The sequence below is a fragment of the Bombus vosnesenskii genome, unplaced genomic scaffold, assembly GCF_011952255.1.
Source record: "Bombus vosnesenskii isolate JDL3184/JDL3185 unplaced genomic scaffold, Bvos_JDL3184-5_v1.1 scf7180000013274, whole genome shotgun sequence".
Classification (NCBI taxonomy): Eukaryota; Metazoa; Arthropoda; class Insecta; order Hymenoptera; family Apidae; genus Bombus; species Bombus vosnesenskii.
In genome coordinates this window covers 569855-593023 of record NW_022882932.1, presented here as the reverse complement: position 1 = coordinate 593023, position 23169 = coordinate 569855, and the positions used below count along the sequence as shown (strand labels likewise).

The 23169-nt window shown below is 38.0% G+C and overlaps 1 protein-coding gene across 6 annotated transcripts in view; it reads right to left on the bottom strand.

Moving 5' to 3' along the window:
* Positions 1-213: 213 nt before the first annotated feature.
* Positions 214-23169, bottom strand: part of LOC117231852 (RNA-binding protein Musashi homolog Rbp6) — a 430672-nt gene continuing 407716 nt past the window's right edge. For 3 of the 6 annotated variants that reach the window (XM_033490700.1, XM_033490703.1, XM_033490704.1), the window contains 5 exons: positions 8586-8690; positions 7440-7505; positions 2693-2970; positions 1248-1312; positions 214-490 (listed from right to left, as the gene is read on the bottom strand). In XM_033490700.1, coding sequence (XP_033346591.1) covers positions 1271-1312; positions 2693-2970; positions 7440-7505; positions 8586-8690 — 491 coding nt within the window. In that variant the 3' untranslated portion in view covers positions 214-490; positions 1248-1270. Of the gene's footprint in view, positions 491-1247; positions 1313-2692; positions 2971-7439; positions 7506-8585; positions 8691-19677; positions 19750-23169 lie in introns of all 6 variants that reach the window. The other 3 variants (XM_033490701.1, XM_033490702.1, XM_033490705.1) reach the window with 3 other exon arrangements.

Here is a 23169-nt window from a genome sequence, read left to right as displayed (position 1 = left end):
CCTTCGTGTTTCCCTTACTTTCTGCTTGTCTTATCTTTCTTTACCACGTCGCTCTTCTCGCAAACTTTCTGGACGTGTACCGCGATTTATAAATTTATACATTTTTCCCGCATTTTTGTTTCGCATCTTCCTCCTTCCATTCCTTCTTATTTTTTAGATTTTTTTCATATTTCTATTAGCTTCCTTGTGTCTTCCTCACGCCTTCAATTTACGTTTTTTTTTTCTTTTCCGTTCGTTGGAAAGTAGCGGCTATTTCCGTTCAATCGTCGCCCTTGTTGCGGTCGATCAATCGCCGTTGCAAAGTCGAAGCCTCCTTCTGGGTAGAAACTATTATCTTCCTATCTAAATCGCGATTTTCCGATGTATTAGTCGTAATAGTACGCATCCAGTTCCGTCCAAAGTTCGTTCATCGTGGTGCATTTTTCCAAGGCATTTACATCGTTCACTGTACCGTCAGTCAACCGTGCTGCGTTCTGCCCTCTCGTCCATCCTAACGAAAAAAAAATCGTAGTTTGTTAGCGAGAGATTGCGATACGTAAGCCATGATCTTTGTGAAATCAGCGCAAGCGGATCGTGTTACTGTTGGAGTGCTTAAAAGTGAATGGAAATAGATGAAATGTAAAGTAAGATCCCTTCGCGAATCATACTTTATATAATGTAATATACGAATCATAGTCCAATATAATCTTTTATTTGTATTTTAAGAAATTTAATCTGAAATTAATAAATGATAATGTAGATAAGAATTTAATCACGAAAGTATCTTAATCATTTAGCATCCTATTATTTGTATGCTCGTTACAGTAGGAGAATTAATGTTATGAATATTTCATGTGGCACACTAAGTGGAAACTTACGGTGAACCGGTAAGGAAACCTATGGTTTCTGTTATATTCATTTTTGGTGAACGTGTTTGCGTTTGCTACAGAAAGATGAAAGTATTTCGTTACCGTATTCGTACGATAATGCGCTATATTCGAGAAAAACAACAGGAAATGTTACAATATTTCAAATTTAGTTAACTGAATTAATGTCTCATAAGAAAGATGATGAAATGGCTTATAACTATCTACTATTTGTGCAATAATTATGTACAATTCAGAAACATTTAATTTTAATATTAAACAGATTTCATTACCGTACAACTACTTTTTTCAAATTAAGAAAATCTATTACGTATTAAATATTATGTAGCATGAAACGCCTAAATAGAAAGATTTAAAATGCAGGCGAACGTGACTACGTACCTGTTATTAGGTCTTAACAAGGCTCAATGGTAGCCATTAGTGAACGCCGCTGGTATTAGAGGACCCTAAAATACGAAGAAAAATATTTTGTCGAGGTTCATATATGATGGTTTTAAGGACAGGAGTTTATTTATTTTTGTACGTTATTTAAGATGGTGCAAAAATATCGTTTCAACTACGTGCAATTGCGATACTTGATCATGAAAGGTTGCATCGTTCGATTATAAAATTTTGTCCAAATGATGAAAAGGAGAAATAAGAATTAAAAGGGAAAGAATAAAACACAAAAACATAATATTGGCAAATTGAGAAGCTCAGCAATCGAAACCGATTTATAATCAAAGCTACAGCAACGTAAGTTGCAAATTCTAACAAAAGAAAAGGAAAGGTACCGTACTCTCGAATCTCTCGACTCTTCTTCGTTTTTTATTTTATTCAAATATCTTTTCTAAAGTACACTGAATGGATAAAAGAATTATCACAGATAAATCTAATAATTTTGTTAGAATGGGTTAGTTGCTAGAAAATTTTTTCGTTCAATCCGACTCGGTCGGTGCGAAAAGAATATCAATTATATCAGACATCTAGTTACCAGTGTACAATATACAATGGCAATTCTTTTATTTCCTTCTAATGTATGAAATTTCTTTTGTTATTTCGAATGTTATAAAATGTAATAGTAAGATATTTCTCCAAGAAGCAATATAATCGAATCTAGAATGTAGAATAAGGAATATCGTAATTTAATATAATCAGAAAATGCCCGGGATTGATGAATTACTATTGGATAATATAAAAAGTAAAGTGTAATTAAATTTGTAATTTATAAAGTGTATTTATTTAATTATTACATTCTCAGCACTTTTTAATAAAAAGAAAAAACATCAAAAGCAGTACAAATGTTTCCCGCGAAGATAGCAGAAACTATTATTTATAAACAGATTCAGATGTCAAGTAGTATAAGTCAACCACTGACGACTATCGCAAGTTTCACGAATTTCGTTCTAAAATTGACACGACGATCTAAAGTCAACTTTCTACGGTTTATTTGATTATTCTATAAGTAATGCAGTCCTCAAAGTATATTTATATATACACATATTGGATGCAAGGCAATCTAGTATTAATTAACTAGTAACACATTTCCTTTAGTTTCTTTAACAGTTTTTCATTTACCTATTAAGTCTCTACTTGTATATCATAAAACTCCTATAAAAGTCTGCATCACTTATTGGATAGTCTACCATCTCTATCTCCCCTTTATTGACTTCAAAATGAACTTAAAATCTTCCATATTCCCAATTTCGTTGTTATAATCAATCCATATCACGTGACATCGCGAACTTTTCAAACTCCGATTTCCAATATAACTGCGATTAAACAAAACATGAATAATTCCATGGGGCCCTAGGTCAGCGTGAAGAAGGATAGTAGAATGGACTTACGGGACTGTAGTTGAGCGGGGCACGGGACACAGCGATCGCAGGGAACGCGGTCGTGGGGGGCTGCGGACTGGCTGCGGCCTGGACGTAGCTGGCGACTGCGGAGTCCGCGGCTGCGGCAGCTGCTGCGGCTGCGGCGCTTGAACTATACATGTCGATGGGGCCCGGTGAATTAGCCGCAGGAAATGATCGGCCCTGTGGCCCACCGTGGCCACCGGCCGCGTGCGGCGACGCCGGCGGAAATCCGGCCTGCGCTGCGGCCGCTTGGTAGTTGTTCATCACTGCAACGAATGTGCCGGTCATTTTTCAATATTCCCCAATGCGCTGCCACGGCCTCAACCGGCTAAGCAATTAGCTGTGCTGCTGGTGTGTCCTCGTCGAGCGCGAAACGCTAACCAAGTGCTTCGCGAGTAAAAACATAAGGTCAAGTGAAAGAGAGTGTTTCTTGAAAGAGAGTATATGTACATGTCTTTTTCTTCAAGAAGTCTGTTAGAAGTCTGTTCAAGGCTGGTACAACCGATAAGTAAGTAGATTGGTTGAGTAGGGATTTTTTAAAGAAAACTGATGCGGTCAAATGAGATACCATGTGAATTAACTGTGAAACGATTTGAAAGCAGAGTAAGTCAGCTGTTCTTGTAACTTTGATTTCTTTTGAAGAACTAACCGGATTCGTTAGTTTACTAGCTCATTTGCAGAAGATTCGCGGTGGAATGCATGTAAATTTTTTTATTTTTGTTCATTGTAATGTAGTATCGAAATGTTTCTGATTGATGTTGAAAGGTGAAACAACTATGCGGCTATGGGCATAATGTTTGTAGTATTTAGCTTGAACATATATGGAAGGAACATATTTTATACACATACAGGAAATAAACGGAAAAGAAGAAATTTGTAAGATACCATGAAGCGAGATAGAATACAATTTTATAAAAGATTTGCGCACATAATTGTTTCAACCAATCAAATGATATACTACTTATTATAATAATAATATGAACTTATTATATGAAATTTAACATCGAAAGGTTAAATTCTTAAGTCGAACACGAAAATTCCAATTACTTTTGAGCATTTGAATAATTGATTGGAACGTCATACATTATACATGTTTTTGTAACGGCAAGCTAGAAAAACAAACACGTTGATTAACACATACATAGGTATTCATAAAAGCTATATAATTCCTCTGTTCCAAAGATTTTACGCTCTTCAAATGTTAATAACGACATTACTATATAGTAATGTACTATATAGTTAGCGATGTTAAAAACACATACTAGTTTCGATAAGCTTCCCGGTAGTAGGTATACTGATATAAATAATAATATTATTGTTTATATCACTATACCTACTACCGGGAAGCTTATCGAAACTAGTATGTGTTTTTAACATCGCTAACAAACACGCCTTACAATATCAACAACAAAATCACGCAATCAACATTACAACTTGCGTTTCTGTACATGTGTATATCTCGCAGTATAAGGAACATCTCAATTAATAAGCGACATGTGCGTATAAAAATAAATTTGTACCCGCTAGAAAAGGAGAAGAAAAAATAAAGGAAACGTTTCCATTTTCTTGTTATATCAGTGAACCAGGACGAATTCGTAATAGACATCCAATAAAACACGTGAACACTGGTACAACACAAAACAGATACACATACAGAGAGAGAGAGAGAGAGAGAGAGAGAGAACAGTGTAGAAACGTCGCCAGTTACGGAAACAAATGATCCAGACACATATAAAACGTGGAAGAAGCAAATAAGGAGATACTCAATAAGCGGATTACAAGACACCTCTGCGCGTAATGGAACAACAGAAAACCATCGGAGCTGCGGAGAATGGATACAATGTACTATACACGTCGCTAAGACAAGGAACGCAATCGCACGAGCCAGTAACAGCGACCAACACATAAACAGATATCGTCGAGCACGTGCGATTTAGAACTAAAGTGATTTGACTGTTCATAATGTGGCGGATTTTCTTCTCAAGAGGAACGATTTCGTTTCTGACTCGTGTTTTTTGCGCGTTTTTGCTATATCTCTCGCGTTCATGTTAGTACGGTATTGTTTCAGGGCAAAATAGAACATGCTATAAAACAAAGAAAAATGAGATAAAAGAAAATAAATAAAGAAACAAAAAAACAATATAAAAGACCAGCGCTCGCATTCTATAATAGGAGGAAGGATTCCAGAATAAAAGGGATAACGAAAGTCGAGCAAACAGCAATTGATTTATAGAATAATAGCCACTCGAAAGGCAAAATGGAACTAGTACAGTGACACCAATGCACAACGATCTCGACAATACTTAATTGGCCAGAAGTACACGGGCAACGATCCGCTCGAGTCTCTCGAAATAACAAGGGAAACGAAAGGAGACCACTATCACGCGTTCCGATTTCGAGGACATCGCGGCTTATTCATCAGCTGTATACGTGTTCCTCTTCGTATTAGCAGCTACCACGTCTGACAAACTAAAATATACCCCGGAATTGTATGCCCTAGGTCCAGAGGTTTCAGGGAATAAATTGCCAACTTGTCATCCACGCATCGGCCCGAAAAGCTGCGTTCCAGTCTCGAGTCTTCTGTACCAACCGGCCGAGCGAAACAACGAAAGAGATTAATGTACGCGACCACAGAATGGATCTCGCATATATCTTTTCTCAATACCAACCACACATTCCATGGCATTCCCAATTTTCCAACACTACATATATTTTAAAACCTAATATCAAGACTATTTTCTCCACTCCATGGTTATCAATTCAATTATCATATACGATTGCTCACGATAGTGTTCGAATATTTATCATAAAAAATTTGTATTCATATTTAGTGAAAAATTGATATATAGCAAGAATAACCATTTTAAATATACATATAATTAGTGTCGAACTGATTCCACTGAATATTTAGACTTATTACTATAATAGATAATTGAGTGTTTAAATATTTTTGTGATTTCTACAAGTGTTTGATTACTTCCGTGAGCAACTGTATGTACAAAAAATACAATAACGACGATCTCCAAGAAAAAAAGAAGAACAAAAGAGCAAGGGAAGATGAATCACTACGAGATTGCGCAACGTAGCTACGACACGGAGGACTAGGTATAATTCGAAGACAAAGATGACGAAGAGATTCCAGACAGAGGGTGGAAGAGGAACGCGAAGAATTCGAAACTCGCGAGGACGAAAAGAACGAGGAGAGGGGCAGAGTATGACAAACCGAAAATGCTCGATGTACAATCTAAAACCCTATTCAGCTTTTAAACTCTTGACAATGGCGACCAGTTAGAAAGTTTTCTACTGGTGGCTGGATTTGTCGATGCGGAGTACGAGGGATGGTGGGGGTGGGTCGAGCACGATTCAAAAGTTTGATTTATTTGAGAGGAGATTGCGAACAGCACAGGAGCCGACAGGATCAGGCCAGATTTTGCGATCGGTGGGAGAGAAAAGGGAGAAAGAAGGAGGAGGAATAAAAAAATAAAAGGGTTGAAGTCGTTGTATTTGCTGTCGGCATCCAGCCGTCCTACATGTGTGACATTTTTCAGAATTCCTTGCTGTCTGGATTGCTTCGCCATCCGCTCGACCTCGCACCATTCACAAGCTAAGAAGAAAGTCCTTTCACTGGCATGGGTCGTGAAAAGTGCTCTGAACCGTGACCATTTTCGAGAAATTAGCACGGATTCTTGGTAAAGAATTCTACAGAGAATTGCAGTAGGATTTTTCCTTGCTCGTTTAGAGGAACGACTTTCCTGGGAAATGCTTTGCACCTGATTTATTCTGTCTGATAGAACATTTCGAATGCTTAATTATTTATTGGGAGATGTTGTTATTTTGTACTGGACGTATTTCATTTACGAACCAAATAAATAATGGCTGTTCAATTTATTAATTATGATAGTTGCTAATACTTCTTAACTTCTTAACAAATAGAAATCATACGTAAATCGATCATGCACAAGATCATCCCATAAAATGAAAGAATCCATGACATAAAAAATCATGCATTTATACGACAATTGACTGTATATACATATACCGATCGAAGAATCCGAGCATGGAGTATCCTCGAACGAGGAAACGCTCAACCGAGGATAAACGTTTTCACGGTTCAAACTTCAGGAAGCTTAGCAAGTAGGTATGATTCACTGGTTCGAGCTTGTTCACTACTCAAAGTATACGAAGAAGTCGAAGCAGCCCCGTAATTTGCCATTAAGACATAATGCAAAGCTTGTTTCTTTTAAAGCTCGAGAATCGAATCACGAAAGAGAATTGAATTACACGAGTTCCAAGCCCCGTTGTAAGCGGCGTCGTAATACCGGATTCCGTCTAGCTATATCGTAACGTCTCGATCTAACAATCACGAAGACCTCGTGCTAAGAAGCAGAGCTGATATCGTTGTTATTCTCTTCCTTCCTTTCTCTTGCTCATACTTTCTCTCTCTCTCTCTCTCTCTTCCCCTTCCTCCCTCTTTCTCTCTTCTACCATTACTGCCTTTCGCTATATCGCGTGACTCGATAATGAAAACTATCAAGAATCGGAAATCGTGCGCCGTTCCCAGCGAACCTATTGTCCGTACATTTTGATATATATAATATATAATACATATTATATCTGCATATAGTATATGATGCGCATATAAATATAAACCTCGAGACTCTTTAGCGATGCGAGACAAATTAAGAAAGCGGTGGTAGGATCGAAGCCGAAAAGAATGGTAAACTTTTAGACGTACCAGAAAGAGCTTGCGTGAGCAAGGGCGTGTTGTTGTTGGGGGTGAGCTGTCCGTTGGTAAGATCCACTGAAACATAAAACTCTGATCACAACTGTTCCGTACATCAAGGCTATACGCGATATCGTACGCTCTCGCTACTCTCGTTTACTGCCACTCAGCAGAGAGTAAGAGAGAGATATGTAATACTGTCTGTAGCCGATTAAAGAAGAGAGAATTGAAAAAAAAAAAAAGAAAAAAGGAAAAGATGAAAGAAGACGTAGAGAGACATCTGTGTGACGCCAAAGTGACGGCCGAAAGAAAGACAGAAACGTGATTTTTCCGTGTGTGTTGCTTTGTCGTTGATCTTCTCTGTACGCTGTGCGACGATCGAGCGAGCACGTTTTCCTCCTGCGTCGTGACACTTTCGCGATCCCCGGATTAAACGTTCTCTCCTTTCTTTCGTTCTTTAGCCTCGCTACAGACCTTTGCTACTCTGGTCCAACTGGAACCCGAGTCAGCGTTTACTATGCTCGCAAACTCGTCGTTAATCTCTTTATTTTGGATGAATCACAACGATTACGTTTGAACACGTAAAGCGTGGTCAAATCATCGTCCACTATAAACCATGTATTTAGGTATCCCTTTCCCTTTCATCCGTGCTGCGTTACGCGATATTTACCTGCGAATATTCCACGTGCTCGCAATCGTACGAGTAACCGAATATCGCACTCTCGCGTTCGAAGATTCGTAAAATATTTGCCGTGTGATAATAGAACTTATGGCTACCAATTGTCGCACGGGTTACGGCAGCAGCCCCGTTTCGTCGATTGGACGCGTCTCACCGCGCTGTTATTTCTTGCTTACGGGACCGACGAAGGCAGAAATGTATGAATCGCGATCGATGACGTGGAACAGAAGCGCTCCAGCCTCCAAAAACGTTTAGTGAACGAAATTGTGAAACTATCAACGAAACGTTTACGTTTCATGGCGCCGATAAACTGTAATGATAATGATCGATGTTTTGCGAGAACGTGAGAAAAAAAAGAAGCGGTTGAAAGGAGAGACAGATGTACAAAGAGAAATAGAGGCGCGAAGACAAACGGACAGACAGAGAGGGGAAAAAGGCGTGCTTTTTTCCACAGTCCAAAGTGAATGTCGACTTCATACATTTCTTCCGGAGTGCAGTCCGTTGGACGTGTTGCATCGGTGTCTCCGTATATGCGCGGCTTGCGTTCTCGCTTCCGGTTCCGTGGTAGAACACTGCCGGCACTCCTGACATTAATAAAGAACAAGAAGAAAGCTGAGAATGTAGGCAAAAAAAACAAAAAACGGGGACGAATAAATAAAAATAATCTTGGTAAAAAATTTGCTGCTGAGATTGTACGAGATAAAAGAGAGAAAAATACCGTTGGCATGGTGAGTTTATTTAGCTGCTCTTTTTGGCGAAACAGCGACAACGTGACGATTTAATTATACGTGGTTTATGTACGTAAGAAGGAAATCAAAAGGTATGAGTCTTCATCTTTATGAAACATTAATAAAATTGATCGATTTGGTTGACTAAAAAAGTGATTATTGAAAATAGAGTTAAATGTAGTCTGAATATAAACTGGATATTTAATTCTAATACTTTTAATAGTACGAGAAATTTTAGAAAATGTCAGAAAAATTACTTCTGGGTTAAGAATAGATTTCTAATTACTTAGTCGTGATATTTGCTATGACACAAATCGTTGTAATGCTATTATTTCTGCTGTGAAAGGTAATTCCTAATTATGTGATCTCATACTTTAAAACTTAGACCAATAACGTTAAAATCAACCCATCTAGGAATTTTTCAATGTATTGTACTAGTCTGAAATTTATTCTATGAGCCGAAATAATTCAATCTAAAAAAGAATAATTATAAAATCTAAGACCCGAAATCAATAATTATCTTTAACAAAAATCAATGACCAAAATAAAACCGTGTATTGACAAATACTGCAAATGCGGCATTCGCAGTGGATTCATATCGGTCCTACGGAATACATATCGCGAGCAATTGCGATAACCTTCGCGCATTAATTACTCCGACGCGTTCGATAACGTGGAACTCGTTTCGGCAGACGAAAGAAAAAAAAATAATAAATAAAGAATTTTCATTGCAAGAAAGACCGACAGAAAAATCGGAGATCCTTTATAACCGGCTAAACAAACATCGACGCGTTTTGTGCTAGCGATGAATGCGGACGTTCTGACGTCACATTCTCCGCTATTTTTTCCACGAGCTCGCTTTTCTACGAAATAAATACGGCGCCTACGCGCGAGCATTACGCTGCCCCTGGCATTTACCATTCGGAATCAAAGAAAAAAAAAGGAGGTAGATGAAAAAAAATATCACACAAAGAACCACGAGTAAATGGTTTAAAGTTGGTAAAACGGTCCGCAAAGGTGGACTCGTCGCGAAGCGTATCGTATGGTAAGAGCAGCGCGGAAAGCAGAAAAAATGGACGAAACACAGAGAAAAGACGGCCCATCAAAAATAGAAATACACCCACGCGAATTGTAGCCACGTTTGGATTTATGTTCTGGGAACTGTTAGCGGTGCTGATTGATTCGAAATTTGCGTGGATTTTAGGAGATTCGAGGGGTGAATTGTCATCGATATTGGGTAAACAGGATGAAAAATAAATCAGGATGATACCAGAGTGTTTTGGACAAGTGGGTTGGGTTGTAGCTTCGAAAAGGACGGAAATGAAAGAAAATGTCCGATCTGTCAACAGTATGTATTTATGTGCGCGCGTATGGTTCAAATATTCTCCTTTCTGAATTGAATTATCTATATATTCTTTGATATAGCGATTGACATCGTTTCCCTTTTTATAATATTTAATACAAAAATTAAAAAATATGAACTTTTAGAAACTGATGATTTAACAGAAATTTAGTAGATAAAAATGTAAGAAATCGATCCGTATCGCAAAGTACATATTACTTTTTTTATTTATTGCAAAGAAAAATTATATCGATTAATTAATTCAATATGAAATCGCTTATTTGCTGCTATACGCATGCATAATTGCATGAGATTGGCGTGCAAATTACGACACATTTATTTTCTTTTATCTCTAATCGTTTTAAAGCTACAACCCAATCTACTTTCCCGAGCCACTGTGTACATGGAAAGTTATTTAGAGATAAGCATCGATGCTATAGAATAAACATAAGAAGAGATCGACGATAGTAGCTGAAAGTTTCTACATAACACAAAACATTACGATATGTCGCAAAAGCTAGCGCCAGGTTAATTGGGTTAGTGACTCCGAGTATAGATATGTACTTAAATGGTTAACCAGTTTACGAGAAAATGAAACATTACGAGTCTCATGAGGATCGAAGGAGACGCGTCGCAAACAGATTTCCCATTATAATTAAACTGATTTAGTAAATGTCTAAATATCTACAGAACTTTAATTCTTGCACAAATTTTGAAAATCTCTAAATTATTTCTTGATAATAAAGTAAAGTAAGTCGAATAAAATTAATGAATACCGAAAAATGATAGGAATATGCAAAAAAAATGGTACGTTAACGCGGAAGGAAAAAATCAGCTTCGGACAGCATGAAAACAGAGTTTTCCCAGAGTGTGGAATCTCGTTTTAGGAACGGTAACCGGCAGGACTGATAACGCGATAGCGTAAGGGGGTGAACGGACCATAAATCGCGGATCGACGTGATTTGTATGGGGTATCACGCCGCTTAATGGTGTGGCTTGTCTCTATCGAACGGTCGAACTCTGGCCGGAAGTTTCGAGCCACTGCCAGGTTACAGAGGAATATTCGCCACGTGTCTCTATCGCGTGACAATTTACATGACTTCATATCTTTTTCTCACCACGCAATCCTCAGCTATAAATGGGAATGATATAACCAGAGAACTACGTGGTTCGCATTTGTCACTAGATTACGCGAGGATGACTCCGAAGAAACCGTCAAATACAAACAATATTTCATCATTGGTAACACACGAAAAGAGGTAAGCTCCATGGATACGATCCAGGGAAAGCTCTTGCGATCCGATTAAGTAATATGGATTAAAAGACTGCGTACGATGCGGAGGAATACGTGATGCACTCTTGATTGTAGAACCGTGATTGTGATACGAAATACGTAATTCTATAGCGAATGTGAGATTGAGATTATTGGTGCATAAGAAGATTATTGTTACACGTAGCTTTTTGTAAAATTTAAATGTTTTATCACATTTCCGATTAAGGAAAGATTGCTTTCATAGATTATTTTAGTTTTGACGTTAAGGGGGTATTCTAGTCTAGAGGCATGAATTTCGGGCGGTTTTTGTAGCTCTGTACAAACGAAACAAAAAATATTTTCACTATCCATTTTTTTATCATTTGTTTATTGACACTATAAGATTACATAAAAAATTAACTGAAAAAAACTCAAAATTCACAAAGTTATGAACTGGCAAAGTGGGGGTCCAAAAAAAAGGGCGTCCTGGCGTGCATGATTTCAACCCTTCTAGTCATCTGAAGCAATAAAGCCGAACGGATTGTTAATTAGTATAGATGCGGCTATATCATGAACCTTGCAAAAGTCAAAACAATATTTTTTCACAAAATGGCGGCTGTTTGAAAAAAATTTTCCTTTTTAGCATGTTTTTTGGCTATTCCGAATTTTTTAAAAATAGTAAAATTAAAAATTTTGATTTGAGCGTGGTTGAGGCGATAGAGGAATGTATAAAGAACATTCACACCAAATTTCAAATAAATCGGTTCATTAGAACTTGAGACATCGTGCACGCCAATTCGAAAAAAGTAGTTTCGAGAAAAACGCGTTTAAAGTTTTGAGATAAGTTTACTCGGACAACGTCTACCGTCTACTGTTCATTTGTTCCGGTCGGACCGGAGCAGATGCCACGTCACAAAAATAGCTGTAACTCATAAAATAATTGAAATTTTGAAAAATACTTTTAAGGGCATATTCTTGAATGTCTGAACTTTGGGAATATGAAAAAAAAATTTTTTTCGATTTTTTCAAATTTCTAGACTAGAATACCCCCTTAATACGTAAATTTGTAATCTGCGTTTGTAGTATCCTTTGGCTTGCTTAATTGCTGATTTTGTATTCATTTCATTCTTTTTGAAATTTTCTGACTTCAATTAAATTAATTACTTTTTTAAGAAGAAAACAATTATTCATCTGTCAAATAAGACCCAAATCATAGACGGAATAATTACATATTAAATAAAAGCTAAAAACGTTAATAGAAGTTAAGTAATAGTTCACTCATTTGTAATTCTCTAATACAAGACACTAAGGAATTTAGTCTCAATCATATAATCAATAACATATATGTTTCTCCGCAATAAGAGCACATCGAACCTGATCCAACCGCTCGAACAATGGAGGTTGCTGGAACTTTGAGGGAGCGTAGCGTAAGAAAAGCGGAGACACGCGAGAAGTAATGGACGAAAATCGGAGTGCTGTAAGAGCCTGGTGACAAATGAACCGGGAAACTTCGCCCGCAGACGTTTATCGAACGTTTCACAGAAAGAAGGGGGCCATGTGCCGAGATAGCTGGTTCGGAGATTCTAGATCTCGCAATTCACGAAAGAAAAAAAAGGAAAACAGAGAGAGAGAAAGAGAGAGAGAGAGGGTGTCGGTAGCGCCCAGACTATCTCGTATCCAAAAATGTTTGTACACGCAATGGGAAAATCAAGTGCAGAATGCACGCGATAGCATCTAGAACCGAACTTCTTAATGCTCATGTGTTTCGATCGTTTTCATCGAAACGGCAAACGCATGAAGATCTAGGCCAAGAGTTCATCTATTTCAAGTGTATCTCCAGCTGACGTAGATACGATCGAGAGTCTGTATAACGGGAGGGGAACGGTCTGCACCGCGAAATCCACTCGTGGGGTATGAAATATCGGCCAGCAAGGAGACTGTGAGGTCTTGATAGGAGAATAATTTTGATCAGGTAAACCTGTGTCGGCCAGTACAGATCGAGTAATTTTTCAATTTATTTAACACTGACTCAAACAGCTCCAGAAATGGACTCGTGACATCTGTTGCTGTTACTTTGAAATCCATGCTTCGAATAGGACGAAATTGACGTGGACGAAGGAACGGAGGAACTTCGAGAATAATTGAAACTATAATTTTTCGTTCGTTCGAGTTTTCTCTGGTTTCAAAATAATAAGAAATTTAATTGGAAAGCGAAATTGGCGAATGTTTTGGACACAATGGATGAGAATGAACATAGGATTCGTGAATACCTTCTTAAACTGAAAAGTGCAAATGAAACGAGCTATCTCGTTGACTACATATTCAGAGAAAACTAAACTGCTTTCCGTCGATCGATACGATGCCCGACGATTCTTAGAGTGGGCAATAAAATGCACGTGTCTCTTCGACAGAATATTTCTATACATCCTTATGTATATATCGCGGGCATAGATAGCGTTAGCGCAAGTACCGATTTGTTTTTCTCGGACAGGAGTGGGTGACGGCAAATATATATCTCACGCTGCTGATAAAATACATCTTCTTGAAATATCGGTGAAAGTTAAGGATAGCGTCGTAATGCAAGCGGAGGAAACATAAATATGACGGTTCACGAAGCGACGAGAGGAGAAAAAAGCGGTGTACGATTAAATTTCAACGATTTAAAACGATTAAGAATAATTTAAAATCGTAATGCATTTTTATATCGTCAATTTAAATTTGATGTGAGAAATTGTTTTGTGACGACGAATTTCGAGCGAAGAAAAAAAGATAAAAAAGGTGTTTAGCGTATGCGATTATCACATCTGAACGTAACGCAACATGATTGCATCACGTACCATTATTAATACATGATTTAAAGCATTCACTGATCGTGACTCGATCATTCGTGCAGCGAAAAAGCACCCTCGTTATCCTGAAATATGTTCAAGCGTACAGCCTCGACGAAGCAACACACTGGACGAATCACGCGCTCGATCAACAATGATGACGATGGTTAATAAGTTGATTAACAACAGGCTGTTAGTTGATCATGTCCTCGTACAGCGACGAGAACGCGAAGCATCAACAAAGGGAACAATTTTAACATGGTTCAATCTGCACATCCTAAACTACACACACGTATTCAACGAACGAATACACTGATAATAATTGTAAACCTTCGAAACAGTATGGATAGGCATAAAAATAGTGGTGAAAAAGTATATGTAATAAATCGAGTATCTTCAACGTCGAAACTCTCTAAGTAACTACGTACGCGTTCAAAAACTGTGGTCTCACTCGGCTAAATATTAACTAAAATAATTAGCGTTCTAATACACTAGTCAATTAAACTCCAACGGTATTCAAAAAACATTAACAACGATTCGAGGTAACAGGTATTCAAGTTACTAACGTATCCAAAAAAACACTATTCGCAGATACAGCGGGTTGGTGAGTACAATAGAAAGGGATAATAATATAGTATAATACGTATTAAAAAGATACGGACAGTTAAAAATCTGCGGATATACACACGACACACAAAAGAAAGATATCACTCTCATACTATCTACATACTAATCTACTGTTCTATCAAAGTTATTCTATAAACTATGGATCGACGATTTCGAGGCTGTGGTCGGAATCTTTTGTCTTTTAACCTTTGACGTCCGCCACGACCTCCAAGCTCGCCTTTCTTCATTACTACTGTGTCTATAACCATTTAATCAAACTCAGACGACACTTAAAAGTTCTCTTTCAATGGATAAAGATACTGTTTACGGTCAGTCGACGTGTTCTATTTTATGTCGAAATTCCGACTAATATAGCCTAAACACCGCTAAGGCTGCCAACTATCCTTGTTCCGTGTTAAACTCGCATATGTCTTGTCGCAACTCGGACAAGCTCGATTGAGGTTAATTTAGCGAACGATAATTAATTTTGTTAAAAATGGTACGCTTAGTTGGCAACCTTATACACTAACTAGTTCAATTACTGTAAACGTTAAATTACAAAAGTCAAGTTGACAACGAATCTCTTTTACTACTGACTGCTTCTAACCAGAGGCTATTTATATCCGTTCAGCTCGATTTGTCTAAGTTGTCTACGTATTCGTACCACCACGGGACGATATTTTATTTTCATATAACGAATTCACGATATATATACTCCAATGATCTATTTCTTTGCCATACATCGAAGCGTAGAAATCATAAATTGACAAAACATTAGCGACCGATCGCCCCGTCGTGGTCACGCTAAATTAGTACTATGAATAATGTATAATAATAATAATAATAATAATAATAATAAGAATAATAATAATAATAATAATAATAAAAGACCACTGTATATACGACGACGTTTCTAAGAGACAGTAGGTTTAGGTAGATGGTAGATTACTCGCCCCTAGGTGACTGCATCTTCGAGGTAGTCTTCGTCATCGATCTCGGCAACAGTCCTGTCCCAGACGTCTGCCTTCCTCTTTTGAGATTATTCGACTCGAAATTTAGCCGTATTTCACGCGATAACAAAATGTGACCCATAGCCGGTGCAACGGCGACGAACGGAGCGAATTCTCGCGACAAATTCTGTCGCGTGTATCGTGTCATGGAAGCTGATATTCCGCAGCGTTTCTACAGGAGCGCGAGAACAATAACTTCGTATCCGGCGAACAAAAGAATGTTGGACGCGAGATACAAACGATCGTTTATGAAGAAAAAAAAAGAAGATACAAACGTATATCGTGGTTGCAAGTAAGAGAAATTCCAAAGGCAACGATTCAGGCCCGGAAGGAAACGAACGGAGGTCTTCATCGACTGTTGGCACTTTCGTTTGGCTATGGGTCGCGCGACCAAGGGAAAGCTTTTGTTCTTTCAACCGTCGACTGTTTTCAGTTTTCACTAGAACTACAGACATTGAGCTTCAATGCATGCATCCTTTTGACTGGAAAGAACGTTAGTCGAAAAATGTACGCGAACGAGGGTATCCAGGGTGTAAGAGTATAATTCAGAGTAGGCCACACCTTATTCACGAATGGAAATCCTTTCCTTGATGGATTTTACAATCGTTTCGGGAAGGATTCGAGAAGCTTTCCTCTTCCATGCTACATATATATACGTATTGTACACACAAAATTTCTCGCGATTACGTTCCCGTTACGAAGAGAGAAAGAAGGGAAAAACCAGAAGAACAGGTCTAAAGACGTTAGGCTAAGTTCTAGTGAAAACTAATGCAGCAGTTTAGGCTTCTTTACTCATTACGAATAATAAAATTGGAAATCTTGGAAAGTAACTATGTACTATGAGCTAGGCAATCATCCAACACCAGTACAAGATACGGGATTTAAATATATATATATATATATATATAAGTATAATATAATTATGTATATGTGTATACATTAGTCAAATATTTTTGTTACCATTACTTCTGGGCTATTCTAGATACTATAAAGAAGAGAGTATCACATGAAGAAAAGTAGAATATAGGAAGAGTGGAGATATTTTACGCTATCTTTCTTACGTAGAAAGCAATCATCTCTTCAGAATACTTCATACAACAACGTATCGTCGCGTTTTCGTTATAATTCTAATCTCTATATCGTTACTCGACTCGAACTTCAAGTTTTTCATCACACCTGCGTCCGCTTCCATTCGCGGAACGATATGCGACGATAAATACGAAAAGCAATCAACACACGAGACTACGTGACTAGAATAAAAGAAAGAAAGAACGGCCGTAAACAATTCGTATTCCGTTACGCGGGACCAACTTCATTTTATAATATAATGTAGACATTATAATTTATCCCGACTGGAAAGTATCGAAGAAGCTGAAGCGTTGTGACGGGTTACAGGATGCGCAGGGTTATCCGTGGAAAGAAAGTCAAGCCAGAGTATAAAGTTTTTAGAAATCCTGTATCGATTCGAGTAAACAGAAGTCGTTTGGAGAAACAGAAATGCATTACGAACAATGGGGATAAGGAGAAGAGGGCGGTAAGCGAGGAAGGAAAACGGAGATTGAAAAGAGTCGACGAAAAGTAATTCCAAACTTTCGACGCGAAATCGTTCGCCGCGGCGGCTACCCTTAAGTCGCTTCTTCGATACTCTGATCGGTTCGAGGAGCGTTCCACTCCCATCTGAAATACTAATTATAACGACGATTAAAAGGCAACGTAACGAGATAATGACGGGAATTAAAAGGCAACGAATTACGCGATGAGTTAGGTCCCGATCGAGCGGTAAATCAATTTTTACCGCTTTTTATTCTTTTCCAACCGTTTACGTTCGAACTGATCGATAGTGTCGCGGAAATTGTTGAAATTCTCGGTGATTAACTGCATCGACACTTTTATTCATTGCGTGTGTTCAATTTCCATTCCATTACGTCGTACGTAGAGCACATTCGAAATTCCATTACGTTCTTTTTTATTTTCATCACCTTTAATCAATGATCGTTTGAACAAATCCAACGGGCCCCGGCTCGAAAAACAGTCGACGAACTTTTCAGCGAATTAAATTCCGTCCGCGCGTGAAATATGTGTTTTTCCTTCGGTGCATCGCGAAAGAGGGAAAAACTACAGAGGGGAGGAATGGCGAACAGATCGAATCGAGAAGATGCTTTTCGGTCAATGTCGATATCGTCCTGTTCTAATAGGTTCGATATTAATATTCCGGGGACGCGACGAGGATATACGGGCACGCCTTCCTCGAGCTTTTTCCCGCGGAAATCAACGAACCCGACCATTTTGCAGGTGTAATCCAATTACATTAAAAAATTTCAAACGAACCGGCACTTTCTTTCTACGTTTCCCCTTGCTCTCTACATTCCGAATATTTCTGAACCGACAAAATGGCCGGGTGTCCGTGATTTCCTGTTCGATTCCTGTTAAAGAACGATCGAATGAAATCAGGATGTTTCCTCCCCTCGTTGTGATTCATGATTAAAACGGAAATGTTGTTTTTATTTAAATTCGCAGATACGTTCGCGACATCTTTCCGATAAGCCGGATCGTCGACTTCGGTGATGAAATGGTCACAGGCGGAACAACGAACAAACGGATGCACAAACTATAATAACAAAATACGACGTTCTGTCTCCTAAGCATTCCATAAGAATATACATAATATGTTTATATAATATATAAATGTATATAACAGTATGTGTACCAAAAATCCTACCAATCCAATATAATAGAACACTATCGTTAAACAATGCTCGAACTATGGGTACCTAAAACAACTAATTGGCAACAAAGACTCGTATCCAATTAATTAAGAACAAGTAAAGTGGACCGTGTAAAGAGTTGATATGTTTAATGGATAATCAGTTCGTGTATGGTATGTGATCGTGTGCGGTTTTGGGACAGTGAACGTTTGTTTGAATTTATGGTTCAGCGACGTAGTAAATGATTTCGATAGATTTCTAAGCGGCGAGTGCGATTTAGTATAAAACAAGAGCGTGCACATTTCCGTTGGCCGACTGTTAAATTGAATCACTAGTTTCGAATGAGTTCACGAGCTGCATAGAACGGGTGGAAATTGCTTGAAATTGACGTAGAATGTAGAAGGAAAATAATACGAAGATTCGATGATACTTTAATTCGCTATTTTATGCGGCGGAGCAAGCCGTAATTTACTTCGTCTTTCTAAAGGAGGTACTCAGACGTGTTTTATTTAGCGGATTTTCTACGGATATTGGAACAAAATTCAAGCTCCGCATACGCGCATTAATTACCAAACAAAGGCACGTTTGACAGTACTCATTTTTCGCAATGTGATTTTCATACAAATCATTTTCATACAAATAACATCGTTTTAATTTCAGCCGACTAATTATCTCCGTTTTTCGACGATCAACCGACTCTCATTGTATTTTAATAACTACCGCTATCGATCGAGCAACAATGCCGTTATCGCGGATTTACTAACATACTCTAAGAGAAAAAAAGAGAGAAGGACTTTAATTACAAGAATGAGATGTATTGTTTATCAAAATGTTATAGAATGGAGTATGCTAAGCACTAAAGATTATCGTTTAAACCGGGTTCGAATCGATAACTATAACAGACCAATTCACGATGCGATACCACATGGAGATGTTTTGCAATGTGAAGGTGTACAGGTGAAGGTGTTAGTGTGTGTATCTGTGTTTGCATACGTGGAATTTGGGTACGTACTACGTACTACGGATTACGGTTACCGTCAACACGAGCGAGAACACGAGAACTTGGTGGAACAACCTGGCACTTTGAGGTTGAAGCTTACCGGTGCAACCCCCGCTGGGGCTCACGGACACTCGGCCCACCCTTGGCCCCACTGCGCGGTACACGACCGCTCCTACCCAACAACAGACATCACCGATCTTACATTATGCACACTTTTCCCCGAGATATCGCGATTATAGAACTTTATTATGTATCGTGTTATGGTTATACGTATGTACACTAAGTTTGTGGGAATTCGTGGGAATGTGACTGTTTCGTTGCTGGATGAAGCGCCATAGAAGAATTATATTATTTATTATATAAGGATAAGCTGAGCTTGTATAATTTAACTAGTTTTACACTCTGTATGTAATTTACGTGTGAAAAAAATATTACTGAATTTTTATTTTTTAAGGGTTCCTAGAGAAACTGGTATATGTAATTAATGACATGGAAATCGTATTATTAAAGTTTCTTTTAATTGATAGGGTACGAATTGCGTAACAGCCGATATCATTACGTTGACGAGACGCTTAATCCAGCATCGTAAGTTTCGAGTACCTCCTAGAAAATGCAAGTCAAAGTTGCTCTCTGCCTCCAACTCGGCTCATAATATCAGAACTGCACTCGTTCGAAAATACACAATTGCACGAGTATGCTTTTTTCCGAGTTTAATCCCGGGATGTTGAATATTGAATGCTGAGTTATTTCACGAAACAAGTGTATCGATTATGTTAGATGTTATCTAGCTCATAGTAGTTCGAACTGAGAAACATTATCTCGTATTAGAAGAAAGATGTTAATTTCTTCTCTATTCTTTTTTGTTTGTTTGAAACATTCATGTCCAATGCATTTGTTCCATATCTCTAGATCTTTTTCTTCTAATACAAGATGCGATGGATGTTCTGTTTTTCCTTTCAATATCATCCGTTTTGCGTGGTAGATTTTATTTATTACAGACATTCATTATTTATAATCCTTAATCATTATAATAATAGAGCTTCAGCGAATTATTACATTGTGTCGTTAATATGTACGCACGTGTAAATAAACTTGTTCTCTCATTTTGCTTCAGAGCGATATCTCTGATAGACATTAGGTGTTACGTTTCTTTTCATCTTATTGTTTTTTTTATATATTTTGTTTCTTACGTTTTTTTCTTCATTTTACCGAGTACCCATTGAAATGTTTACAAAACTCTCGTGACTGCAGATTTCCACTTATCAATTTGTTTTCTCGTCTTATCGTTGGCGTTTTTTAATAAATTGCCCGAACCTCGCTGGATGGTCTCGGAAATTCGGTTATTCCTTTACAAGCATCGTTTGCAAGGCGCATCGTCGTTAGAGCATAAAGTTTCACAGAAGAAGCGTTTCGTTTCATCTTTTTTTTCCCCTTTAAATTTACATCAAGAAAGATATATATACGCGTATGTATAATATACAATTCTCATCGGCCAATGAGTCGAACGTCATCTGTAAGCATGGGTAAGAAAACTTGAAGTGACTTCCTGAGATAATTTCCGTTTAAACAACACGTGTATCAGAGCGGCAATGATAGAAAATAAACTTTTAAAAAACACAATATCCTTTCGTAATAATAAAAATGTATGCGTTCGAGTCCGAGATTAATAATAAAGTCCGTTAAGGTTAGTCCATAACGATCATTAAAATATACTTTATGTACATTTGAAAAATGTAAACGACGATAAATATTATCCGATCGACGATCGAAAAGATTTATATGTCGAGAGAGTAAATTAGTATAAAATTTTCATCTCCTTCCTATATGACACTCAGATCTTCGTATTATCGAAATCTCCGCATTCAGATAATGATTCAACGTGATAGAAAGGTTAAGGGGACAAAAATCGAAAAAACCGACTGCACAAAACGCCTTATTTCGATCGTTAATATTTAGCGATTATCCATATTTAAACATTTCAATATCATCATCATCATCATCATGGACGGTATAATGTTTTGAACGTTTCCCCAATTTTCTAACTTATTACGAGTGACGAGAACGACGCGTGTCTTCAAGTATTCTTACGGATGCTGGTGCCTTTTAGCACTTCGTTTACTCGTCGTCGACGCAAATAATTCGGTGAGAGTGCAAAAGGCGGTCGATCGATCGGTTCCGGATCGGGCAACGTATTATAGAAACCCACGCGCGATCACAGCGATATAACAACAATTCTTACGAATAGCAACAATCGGACCATAGCTCGATAACGTTAACCGCGTCAAGTTTTTTTTCTCTTTTTTATATCGACGTATACATGTCGCGGAAATTTAACTAACAATTTTTTTAAAACCTTTCTCTTTCTTCGTTTCAGGTGATAAACGATAAACGATAAAAATCCATCGAAAATATGAACAAAAGCAAGCAACGTAGAATCAAAACTTTTCGCACAATAATCGCAATGACAAACAATTTTATTTTTCTTCTTTCGTGTTTCTTATTTCTTTCTTTCTCTTTCTTTTCTCCTTTTTCTTTCTTTCTTTCTTTTTTTTTTTTTTTTGTTACAGAGGACGGTGATGTTAACGCGAGCGAACTATAGCCACGCATAAAAGTATCAATAATATTGTTTAAGCATCGTGTCGTTAACATATATATAAGCTCAGGACAGATGTATCTTCTCTTTGGCATCAGCTTAATTAACGCCAGCGACTGAATTGTCTCTCTCGTCGGTTTCTCGCAAAATCCTCAATGTCCACTAGTTTTCTTTCTTTTCTTTCCAATCATTCCGTATACTTTTTATTCCCATCTCGTCTTCCAATGCTTTCTTGTACGGGTTCATGTCGCTGGCTCTATTACGAAACTATAAACTCATGCAAGCGAGCGTTTTAAAACCTGATTTGCTTTCCTCGTGATTCCTCGCTTAATACTGTATTAACGGTACGAGAGACCAAGGACGGACAGCTCGGTCCTCGTCATCTTTTGCTTTTCGTGCACGCAAACTCCTATACATCGTGTATGTACGCGATTCACGCCGTGAACGTCGGTATCGTGGCTCGCAATCCTTCGTAGGATCGTTCGATCTTAGTCTTTTATCCCAGCTTTTTCTTACGTTATCTTTTTTTCTCTTGTTCTGTTACTCGTTGTTTCATTCATTAACGACGACTCGAAAAAAAATACAATAGAATCGAAATCACGAATCACAGCTTTCGCGGAACGTATACTACGTTGCACAACAGGAGATGGGTTGGATTCAGGAATAAAATATCGTCAAGGGACGTCGAAACTGGACGACCGAGAAAGCAAGGGCTCGAGAAAGGATTCGCGGTAACGCGTTGTAGAATGAATGTTCCTCGTTGAGTCTTTCGTCGTAATTAATTACCATCGTTAATCCGGATCACCGGCTGTGAATTGCATATACATCGCAAACAGGTCACGGGAGACAGGAGTCGATGCGTGCTATTTTGTTGACATTAATGGGATATCAATAGTCCTATTAAGGGATTGGTTGGGTCGCGATTGTTTTCGAAATCCAGTCGCCGAAGGCTGTACGTATAATTAGTCGACAAGCGCGACAATAGATGCTACGTAAGTA